General features: G+C 39.3%; 1 protein-coding gene across 1 annotated transcript in view; it reads right to left on the bottom strand.

Moving 5' to 3' along the window:
- Positions 1-12,302, bottom strand: part of LOC126253653 (mediator of RNA polymerase II transcription subunit 1-like) — a 186,253-nt gene that overhangs the window by 78,116 nt on the left and 95,835 nt on the right. Inside the window, exon 9 of the mRNA XM_049955167.1 lies at positions 9,620-9,857. Coding sequence (XP_049811124.1) covers positions 9,620-9,857 — 238 coding nt within the window. The remainder of the gene's footprint in view (positions 1-9,619; positions 9,858-12,302) is intronic.

Raw genomic sequence — 12,302 nt, 5'->3', positions numbered from 1 at the left:
TCCCTTCTTCTAGTCAAGTTGTGCCACAAATTTCTCTTCTCACCAATTCTATTCAGTACCTCACCATTAGTTATGTGATCTACCCATCTAATCTTCAACATTCTTCTGTAGCACCACATTTCGAAAGCTTCTATTCTCTTCTTGTCTAAATTATTTATTGTCCAGGTTTCACTTCCATACAAGGCTACACTCAATAAAAATACTTTCAGAAACGACTTCCTGACACTTAACTCTATACTCAATGTTAACAAATTTCTCTTTTTCTGAAACGCTTTCCTTGCCATTACCAGTCTACATTTTATATCCTCTCTACTTCGACCATCATCAGTTATTTTGCTCCCCAAACAGCAAAACTCATTTACTACTTTAAGTGTCTCATTTCCTAATCTAATACCCTCAGCATCAACCGATTTAATTCGACTACATTCCATTATCCTTGTTTTGCTTTTGTTGATGTTCATCTTATATCCTCCTTTCAAGACACTGTCCATTCCGTTCAGCTGCTCTTACAGGTCCTTTGCTGTCTCCGACAGTATTGCAATGTCATCGGTAAACCACAAAGTTTTTTATTTCTTCCCCATGGATTTTAATACCTACTCTGAATTTTTCTTTTGTTTCCTTTATTGCTTGCTCAATATACACACTGAATAATATCGGGGATAGGCTACAACCCTGTCTCACTCCCTTCCCAACCATTCCTTCCCTTTCATACCCCTTGGCTCTTCTAACTGCCATCTGGTTTCTGTAAAAACTGTAAATAGCCTTTCACTCCCTGTATTTGACCCCTGTCACCTTCAGAATTTAAAAGAGAGTATTCCAGTCAACATTGTCAAAAGCTTTCTCTAAGTCTAGAAATGCTAGAAACGTGGGTTTGCCTTTCCTTAATCTATTTTCTAAGATAAATCGAAGTGTCAGTATTGCCTCATGTGTTTTGACATTTCTACGGAATCCAAACTGATCTTCCCCGAGGTCCGCTTCTACCAGTTTTTCCATTTGTCTGTAAAGAATTCGTGTTAGTATTTTGCAGCCATGACTTATTAAACTGATAGTTCGGTAATTTTCACATCTGTCAACACCTGCTTTCTTTGGGATTTGAATTATTATATTCTTCTTGAAGTATGAGGGTATTTCGCCTGTCTCATACATTTTGCTCACCAGATGGTAGAGTTTTGTCAGGACTGGCTCTCCCAAGGCCGTCAGTAGTTCTAATGGAATGTTGTCTACTCCCGGGGCCTTGTTTCGACTCAGGTCTTTCAGTGCTCTGTCAAACTCTTCACGCAGTACCATATCTCCCATTTCATCTTCATCTACCTTCTCTTCCATTTCCCTAATATTGTTCTCAAGTACATCGCCCTTGTATAGCCTCTCTACATACTCCTTCCACCTTTCTGCTTTCCCTTCTCTGTTTAGAACTGGGTTTCCACCTGAGCTCTTGATATTCATGTAAATGGTTCTCTTTTTGCCAGAGGTCTCTTTAATTTTCCTGTAGGCAGTATCTATTTTACCCCTAGTGACATATGCCTCTACATCCTTACATTTGTCCTCTAGTCATCCCTGCTTACCCATATTGCACTTCCTGTCGATCTCATTTTTGAGACAATTGCCTGCTTCATTTACTGCCCTTTTATATTTTCTCCTTTCATCATTAAATTCAATATTTCTTCTGTTACCCAAGGATTCCTACTAGCCCTCATCTTTTTACCTACATGATCCTCTGCTGCCTTCACTATTTCATGTCTCAAAGCTACCCATTCTTCTTCTACTGTATTTCTTTCCTCCGTTCCAGTCAGTCATTCCCTAATGCTCTCTCTGAAACTCTCTACAACCTCTGGTTCTTTCAGTTTATCCAGGTCCCATCTGCTTAAATTCCCACCTTTTTGCAGTTTCTTCAGTTTTAATCTACTGTTCATATCCAATAGATAGCAGAGTACGTGTGGCGTGCACACGGGGGTTTTTTAGGTTAGAGGGACCCCCCCTTGGGCGAAACGATAAAATACCTGACGGCTTACGAGAGAGAACATCAGCATCGTTGATAAAGAACGTCCGTCCTCAGAGACCAAAAACAGGAAAAGTTAACGTAATATTGGTAAACTGCAGGAGTATGCAGGGCAAGGTTCCTGAATTAGTATCGCTTATTGAAGGAAATAGTGCGCATATAGTATTAGGAACGGAAAGTTGGTTAAAACCGGAAGTGAACAGTAACGAAATCCTAGACACAGAATGGAATATATACCGCAAGGATAGGATAAACGCCAATGGTGGAGGAGTATTTATAGCAGTAAAGAATTCAATAATATCCAGTGAAGTTATTAGCGAATGCGAATGTGAAATAATCTGGGTTAAGTTAAGTATCAAAGGTGGGTCAGATATGATAGTCGGATGCTTCTATAGACCACCTGCATCAGCAATCGTAGTAGTTGAGCGCCTCAGAGAGAACCTGCAGAACATCGTGAAGAAGTTTCGTGATCATACTATTGTAATAGGGGGAGACTTCAATCTACCAGGTATAGAATGGGATAGTCACACAATCAGAACTGGAGCCAGGGACAGAGACTCTTGTGACATTATCCTGACTGCCTTGTCCGAGAATTACTTCGAGCAGATAGTTAGAGAACCAACCCGTGAAGCTAACGTTTTAGACCTCATAGCAACAAATAGACCGGAACTTTTCGACTCCGTGAATGTAGAAGAGGGTATCAGTGATCATAAGTCAGTGGTTGCATCAATGACTACAAGTGTAATAAGAAATGCCAAGAAAGGAAGGAAAATATATTTGCTTAACAAGAGTGATAGGGCACAAATCGCAGAATATCTGAGTGACCACCATCAAACGTTCATTTCTGAGGAAGAGGATGTGGAACAAAAATGGAAAAAATTCAGAAACATCGTCCAGTACGCCTTAGATAAGTTCGTACCGACTAAGGTCCAAAGCGAGGGGAAAGATCCACCGTGGTATAACAATCATGTACGAAAGGTACTACGGAAACAAAGAAAGCTTCATCATAGGTTTAAGAGTAGTCGAATCATAGCTGATAAGGAAAAGCTGAACGAAGCGAAAAAGAGCGTAAAGAGAGCAATGAGAGAAGCATTCAACGAATTCGAACATAAAACATTGGCAAACAATCTAAACAAGAACCCTAAAAAGTTTTGGTCATATGTAAAATCGGTAAGCGGATCTAAATCCCCTATTCAGTCACTCGTTGACCATGATGGCACTGAAACAGAGGACGACCGAAGAAAGGCAGAAATACTGAATTCAGTGTTCCGAAACTGTTTCACTGCGGAAAATCGTAACACGGTCCCTGACTTCAGCCGTCGCACGGACGCCAAAATGGAAAATATTGAAATAAACGATATCGGAATTGAAAAACAACTGCTATCACTTAGTAGCGGAAAAGCATCCGGACCAGACGAGATACCCGTAAGATTCTACAGTGATTATGCTAAAGAACTTGCCCCCTTTCTATCAGCAATTTATCGTAGATCTCTGGAAGAACGTAAAGTACCTAGCGACTGGAAGAAAGCGCAGGTCATTCCCATTTTCAAGAAGGGTCATAAATCAGATGCGAATAATTATAGGCCTATTTCGCTTACGTCAATCTGTTGTAGAATAATGGAACATGTTTTATGTTCTCGTATTATGACGTTCTTAGATAATACAAATCTCCTTCATCATAACCAACATGGATTCCGCAAACAGAGATCATGTGAAACTCAGCTCGCCCTATTTGTCCAAGAAATTCACAGTGCCGTAGACACTGGCGAGCAGATTGATGCCGTATTCCTGGAGTTCAGGAAGGCATTTGATACGGTTCCGCACTTACGTTTAGTGAAAAAAATACGAGCTTACGGAATATCGGACCAGGTTTGTGATTGGATTCAGGATTTCCTAGAAGAAAGAACACAACATGTCATTCTTAACGGTTCAAAATCTGCAGATGTAGAGGTAATTTCGGGAGTACCGCAAGGAAGCGTGATAGGACCTTTATTGTTTACAATATACATAAATGACTTAGTTGACAACATCGGTAGCTCCGTGAGGCTATTTGCAGATGACACGGTTGTCTACAAGAAAGTAGCAACATCAGAAGACTCGTACGTACTCCAGGAAGACCTGCAGAGGATTAATGAATGGTGCGACAGCTGGCAGCTTTCCCTAAACGTAGATAAATGTAATATAATGCGCATACATAGGGGCAGAAATCCATTCCAGTACGATTATGCCATAGGTGGTAAATCATTGGAAGCGGTAACGACCGTAAAATACTTAGGAGTTACTATCCGGAGCGATCTGAAGTGGAATGATCACATAAAACAAATAGTGGGAAAAGCAGGCGCCAGGTTGAGATTCATAGGAAGAATTCTAAGAAAATGTGACTCATCGACGAAAGAAGTAGCTTACAAAACGCTTGTTCGTCCGATTCTTGAGTATTGCTCATCAGTATGGGACCCTTACCAGGTTGGATTAATAGAAGAGATAGACATGATCCATCGAAAAGCAGCGCGATTCGTCATGGGGACATTTAGTCAGCGCGAGAGCGTTACGGAGATGCTGAACAAGCTCCAGTGGCGGACACTTCAAGAAAGGCGTTACGCAATACGGAGAGGTTTATTATCGAAATTACGAGAGAGCACATTCCGGGAAGAGATGGGCAACATATTACTACCGCCCACATATATCTCGCGTAATGATCACAACGAAAAGATCCGAGAAATTAGAGCAAATACGGAGACTTACAAGCAGTCGTTCTTCCCACGCACAATTCGTGAATGGAACAGGGAAGGGGGGATCAGATAGTGGTACAATAAGTACCCTCCGCCACACACCGTAAGGTGGCTCGCGGAGTATAGATGTAGATGTAGATGTAGATTGTGGTCAGAGTGCACATCTCACACACCGTAAGGTGGCTCGCGGAGTATAGATGTAGATGTAGATGTAGATTTAGATTGTGGTCAGAGTGCACATCTGCCCCTGGAAATGTCTTACAATTTAAAAACTTTTTCCTAAATCTCTGTCTTACCGTTATATAATCTATCTGAAACCTTCCAGCATCTCCAGGCCTCTTCCATGTATACAACCATCTTTCATGATTCTTGAATCAAGTGATAGCTATGATTAAGTTATGCTCTGTGCAAAATTCTACCACGCAGCTTAATTCCTTATTACTTCAATCACTTTTATTAGCAACATCGTAAATGCTCAGAAGTGTCATAGCACATCAAGCTGTTCTTGCAGCACAGTACTGTGCCACAGCAAATCCACTGACAACCACTGCACAATGCAATTTGAGTTATTTGGAGGTCATCTGTGGCACAACACAGAACTAAATGGTACAGGATGTAAACAACGCTTAACCTAAGTAATAAAATATGATGCACTGGAGAATATTAATGATTGTCAGCAGTACTCCTGATCAGTGGATGCATAGAATGTGTGTTCAGCAGCAAAATACACTGAGAGTTATAACAAAATCATCACACATGATCAATATTATAAGAAAAAAAATTAATAACTGTGGACAGAACAAAAGGTAGCGTTTCTCTGCATAAGTGGCAAGACTTGTTACAGTCAGTTACGATGAAAACCAATGCCACTAGTAAATGTCAACAGTCTCCACGTACAGTGATGCACTCCTTGGAGTAGGCATTACTTAAGCTTCTCAGTCTCCAATGCATGTGCAGTGTCTGAAGGTGAAATCCCGAGAACATCATGGTGCAATGAACTTACAAAAACTTCAGATTAGTAACTGTCAGGTGAATTAAAACACATTATGAACAAAATCATGTATGTCAGAATTTTTTGTATGTTTCCTATAGTAAACATAAAGTTCAGATTAATTTCTTCATGCTTGTGAGCTACAGCACAGCAATAAATCATGTTATAGTCCAGGCCAGATTAAGGTGAGATCAGATCCCCTATGCTGAGAATCCTGATTTCTGTCAACATTTAAGCCATTATATCTGAAACTACACAAGATATCACTACAAAATTTTTATTTTTTACATTTACTTATGCCTGTTTTTGGAAAAGAGAGAGAGAGAGAGAGAGAGAGAGAGAGAGAGAGAGAGATGGATGACTTTATACAACACAGCATCAATTACGTACCTCTCAGGAAGCTAATTGTAGATCCATAAAATCACCTTCACTAAATGAATAATTTCCACAATTTTTATGTTTATATGTATATTGGTTCCTGAGAAAATGGGGCTTTTGGTCAGAGAATTTAAAGATTAAAAAAATCTGATTTAAAGCAGTAATCTATGTAAACACATCTTTCTCCCTGAAAAACTACCTAAAACCTGTCTGATATTTCCTCTCCAACTAACTTCTGTCGCCGGCCACAGTGGTCTAGCGGTTCTAGGCGCTCAGTCAGGAACCGCGCAACTGCTACTGTCGCAGGTTCGAATCCTGCCTCGGGCATGGATGTGTGTGATGTCCTTAGGTTAGTTAGGTTTAAGTAGTTCTAAGTTCTAGGAGACTTATGACCACAGATGTTGAGTCCCATAGTGCTCAGAGCCATTTGAACCATTTAACTTCTGTCCTTCACTTCCTTCTTGCCTCCTTGGTCATTTGCTGAGCAGACATTTCAGTCTTCCGCACTCTTCATCGGTCCATAGTTTACAATGTTCTTGCTGAATTCTGTTCTGTATTTATTCCTAGCTGATCCAGGATTTTTATTCCTCCGAAATACCTATCACTGAAGGTGATCACACACACCAAATCTTTAAGTATTTATGCCTATAAAGACAGTTTTGAATCCATTAACATTTTGTGTCTTCTGACAACAGCACTTCTTTAGCCAAGTCTATTGCTGAGTTTCTGAATATAGACCTAATGTCCTCCATTACTACTTGAGGTACAGAAAGTGTTGTACATCGGCGGTGGGCCGACTATGTACGAAGCCAGTCTAATGTCTTCATCCTACGGGTTGCCTACCCATCGCCTGCAAGCATCTCCCTTCTGCAGAATATTTGCTAATACAGCACAGGAATCACATGTTATGGACACAATACTGTAAATAAACAGCCCGTTGATACACTGTCTATTACATGCGCCACAACAGGGCACCAGCCACGTTTCCGGGCAGTGCGCGTATCAGGAAACTTGCGGTGCTGCTATTGAGCCACACATTACACATTCACAGATATACTTCCATCTGCTGGATACTTAAGATGAAGCACTTCTTCCAGCTGGTAGTCAGCTGCTCACTCTGTTCTAGGCCAGGAGTCAGCTACAGACATAGGTTAGCAATTGGAACCCGCAAGACTGGCTAGAATGCTCTGCTGAACATTGTCTTCGTACAGCACCATGGCACACTACATGGTGTGGCCCCCACATATGCCACCTTACAGTCACTCGAGATGAGGCTTCCTGCAGAACAGGTATCATGTCAGTGAACATTGTTTTGGTTATTTTCAAGTGATCATGAATGATTTTTCAGTTGCTCTTGGGACTAACTTATTTGTGACCTTGTGCTGTGAATAAAGTGTTATTACTTCAACTTGGAAATCACCATTTGCTAAGGAGTGCATCACCAAGAAGTAGGACATTAAAGAATGTTTATGTCTGAATGCATGTAGTTTACCAACTGCCTCTGATTTTATATATTTGCAGCACGTGTCTGGGCAGTTCATACTTTTACCATCTGATAATTTGGTATCGCCAAGTTTCTTTTTCAGCTGACGAAGGCATATTCCCATCCTGTTTTTTTACATGACCAACACTTCAAGCTTTGCAATAGGTTCAGCAGAGCATTTGCTTTTTAAAACAGTATTGAAGAATTTAAAGATCCCATCTCTCAGATATATTTCATATATTAAACTCCTCACTCAGACTGTGAGCAATGAAAAACACCTATAGTAACTGCTACCTTCATACTGTCACTTGAACCCTCGTGGTTCTTTGTACACAAAGGCCAATGGAAACACTTTTTCTCTTCATTACCAAATACTAAGGTGTACCTATGGCAATATTTGGTGAGAATTCCAAAATCCAATACCTTACCTGTATCAACACTTACTGCACTAGTAAATCCATTTTTGGAAGTTTGACCCCTTTTCTGCCACGACCCATCAGATGCTACACTAATGTCTGTTCCATCACTCTCATTTACAGCTTCTACAGCTGCAGTTTCATAGATTCTGTTGCAACAGAGTCTATGTATTTGCCAACAATTTCAGTGTACTACTCACATTGTGTTAGTGGGCTTGGTATGTTCAAGAGAGCACAAAGTAGTTTACACTATGACAAACCTTCCCCATACACTTAACTCCATATAATGACCTCACATTGGCTCCACATAGTTCATTATCTGAGCATTTGGCGGAAGTTAAGAATGGCTTATCAGTTCCACCATTTGTGCATATAATTTTCAGTTCACAGAGTACTCCATTCCCAGCAGTTACAACTTCGTGAAGCACTATATCCCCACCATGTAATTTCCATGCTGCAATCTCTTTCAACACTGATATTAAAATATTTAGAGCTATAATTAAATTTACACTACTGCCTTCATGGATACATAATGTATATCCTACATATGAGCTTGTAAATTTTTTTCAGTGCACTGGAAGGGGTGTCCGCAGTATTCTCTTCACTACAACTGTCACTTTGCATTATTTCACTGCTGACCACAATTGTGTAGTTCTACAGTATCTGTTTCCTTTGTTCTGGTGTATCTCTGTGTCAGTTATTATAAAATGATAGCAACAATGCATAAATGATAAAGCCCTTGCATGCAGAAGGAAAAGGTCTCAAGTTTGATTCTTGGTTCGGCACACATTTTAATCTGCCAGGAAGTTTTAAATCAGCACACAATCTGCTGCAGCAGAGTAAAACCTCATTCTGGAAACATCCGAAGGCTGCGGCTTAGCCATGTCTCCACAACATCCATTCCCCTAGGAATACTAGTCTTGGAAGTTTTGCAGGAAAACTTCTGTGAAGTGTGGAAGGTAAGAGATGAGAAACTGGTTGAAGTAAAGCTGTGAAGACAGGTCACGAATCATGCTTGTGTAGCTCAGTGGCAAAGCACTTGCCCAAGAAATGAGTTCGGGTCTCCATCTGGCACACAGTTTTAATCTGCCAGCATGTTCCTTTAAGATGCTGTCAATGATAATGTGTCTTTTCTTCTCAGTGATATGATTTCAAGAAGACAAACGAAGTTGAAGTAAGGTTCTTGTAAACATTTGTAGCTATAATTTAGTCTATTCTATGGAATAGAAGAAAATAAACTTAAGATGAAGATGCCTATAGAAATATGTTTTAATTCATCAAACTTATTATTGTATCATGAAACTCCCCCCCCCCCCCCCCCCCCTCCACCACTTCTCACAGGCAGCTACACATAAATTGCAGCTACACACAAATTATCAGACATTACACACAAAAGACTGAACTCATTAATTCATCAGTAGAACACAGAGAATGTACAGCAACAGTGATAATGATATGCCTTAAACAGGTTATCTATTTATTTTCATGCCATTATTACAAAGAACATGAGCCTGCAGTATCTCTCTCACATAAAAATGCTTAAGCAAGAAAATAAAGAACACTGATAAATGGCAAAAATGGAGGCCATTTGAAACCTTGCACCACAAAACTTTTAGCTGCACTCACCTCTGGAGAACTCTGCTAGCCATTTCAGCCACAGTTCCAGCATCACAGCCTGTTCCATAGACACGACACCGCAAATTACCAATGTCTGTCAACTCAAGTTCAGCAGTTGCCATATTCTCTTCTAATGGGTGCTCAAAAGATACAGAAAGGCTCTGAGCAGATAGTGCTGTCACTTCAAATACAGTAGGCAGCTCTTGTGATACAGTAAGTGCCTTTGACGTATCGTCTTTTTCCGCATCTGCTGAACATAAATGCATCACAAAACATAAGACCATATTTGGACATTACATTGCAAATTTGAATGTTTCCTCTGAAGAAGATGATATCTGCAGTGTATACAATCCTGTTACTACCCTTGCATCTATAAATCAGGTAGTAAGTACGATAAGAGCCCAAAGCACAGACACAAACTTCTGAGAACGAAAGATGTTTGTGAAAATCCGTCTTCTAGGCAAATCACCAGTCTCATAACTCTGACTTCTTTTTTAACCGAATCTCAATATCCCATATTTCCTGTGAAAAACTAATCTATCCACTTTATGTTATGAAATTTTAAGTAATATTTGTGGTTATTATTATTATTTCTTTCCTCTCTCAGACGTTATGTCTGGTTAAAAATGGAAAGTGACGCGGACCTTGATCAAGCGTCACTTCCTTTTAACTGGACGGTATATGTTACATTGCATTTAGGAACTTTCAGGTAATTGAACATGTATCAATAATTACAGATTTCTGTAGTTGTATATATACGTTTGGATGTAGCTGTATTGTGTTGATGTACTGGTGGATATTGTGTGGTATGACTCCTGTAGTTGATAGTATAATTGGTATAATGTCAACTTTATCCTGATGCCACATGTCCTTGACTTCCTCAGCCAGTTGGATGTATTTTTCAATTTTTTCTCCTGTTTTCTTCTGTATATTTGTTGTATTGGGTATGGATATTTCGATTAGTTGTGTTAATTTCTTCTTTTTATTGGTGAGTATGATGTCAGGTTTGTTATGTGGGTTGTTTTATCCGTTATAATGGTTCTGTTCTAGTATAATTTGTATTCATCATTCTCCAGTACATTTTGTGGTGCATACTTGTATGTGGGAACGTGTTGTTTTATTAGTTTATGTTGTATGGCAAGTTGTTGATGTATTATTTTTGCTACATTGTCATGTCTTCTGGTGTATTCTGTATTTGCTAGTATTGTATATCTGCTTGTGATGTGATGTACTGTTTCTATTTGTTGTTTGCAAAGTCTGCATTTATCTGTTGTGGTATTGGGATCTTTAATAATATGCTTGCTGTAATATTTGGTGTTTATTGTTTGATCCTGTATTGCAATCATGAATCCTTCTGTCTCACTGTATATATTGCCTTTTCTTAGCCATGTGTTGGATGCGTCTTGATCGATGTGTGGCTGTGTTAGATGATACGGGTGCTTGCCATGTAGTGTTTTCTTTTTCCAATTTACTTTCTTTGTATCTGTTGATGCAATGTGATCTAAAGGGTTGTAGAAGTGGTTATGAAATAGCAGTGGTGTAGCCGATGTATTTATATGAGTGATTGCTTTGTGTATTTTGCTAGTTTCTGCTCATTCTATAAAGAATTTTCTTAAATTGTCTACCTGTCCATAATGTAGGTTTCTTATGTCGATAAATCCCCTTCCTTTCTGCTTAATGTGAATCTTTCTGTTGCTGAATGTATGTGATGTATTCTATATTTGTGGCATTGTGATCGTGTAAGTGTATTGAGTGCTTAGAGTTCTGTGTTACTCCATTTCACTACTCCAAATGAATTGGTTCAAAATGGCTCTGAGCACTATGGGACTCAACAGATGTGGTCATCAGTCCCCTAGAACTTAGAACTACTTAAACCTAACTAACCTAAGGACATCACACACATCCATGCCCGAGGCAGGATTCGAACCTGCGACCGTAGCAGTCGCACGGTTCCGGACTGCGCGCCTAGAACTGCGAGAACACCGCAGCCGGCAAAATGAATTGGTCAATATTGGTATAGCATAAGTATTTATGGCTTTTGTTTTGTTTCTTGCTGTCAATTCTGTTTTCAGTGTTTTTGTTAGTCTTTGTCTATATTTTTCTTTTAGTTCTTCTTTAATATTTGCATTATCTATTCCTATTTTTTCTCTCTATCCTAGATATTTATAGACGTCTGTTTTTTCCATCGCTTCTATGCAGTCGCTGTGGTTATCCAATATGTAATCTTCTTGTTTAGTGTGTTTTCCCTTGACTATGCTATTTTTCTTACATTTGTCTGTTCCGAAAGCCATATTTATATCATTGCTGAATACTTCTGTTATCTTTAGTAATTGGTTGAGTTGTTGATTTGTTGCTGCCAGTAGTTTTAGATCATCCATGTATAGCAAATGTGTGATTTTGTGTTGGTATGTTCCAGTAATATTATATCCATAATTTGTATTATTTAGCATGTTGGATAGTGGGTTCAGAGCAAGGCAGAACCAGAAAGGACTTAATGAGTCTCCTTGGTATATTCCAGGCTTAATCTTTATTGGCTGTGATGTGATATTATTTGAATTTGTTTGGATATTAAGTGTGGTTTTCCCATTTTTCATTACTATGTTTAGGAACTGTATCAATTTAGGATCTACTTTGTATATTTCCAATATCTGTAGTAACCATGAGTGGGGTACACTATCAAAAGCTTTTTGGT

This window comes from Schistocerca nitens, chromosome 4 (genome assembly GCF_023898315.1).
Source record: "Schistocerca nitens isolate TAMUIC-IGC-003100 chromosome 4, iqSchNite1.1, whole genome shotgun sequence".
Classification (NCBI taxonomy): Eukaryota; Metazoa; Arthropoda; class Insecta; order Orthoptera; family Acrididae; genus Schistocerca; species Schistocerca nitens.
The sequence above is the reverse complement of the archived record's forward strand: the minus strand, read 5'-3'. Positions and strand labels throughout refer to the sequence as shown.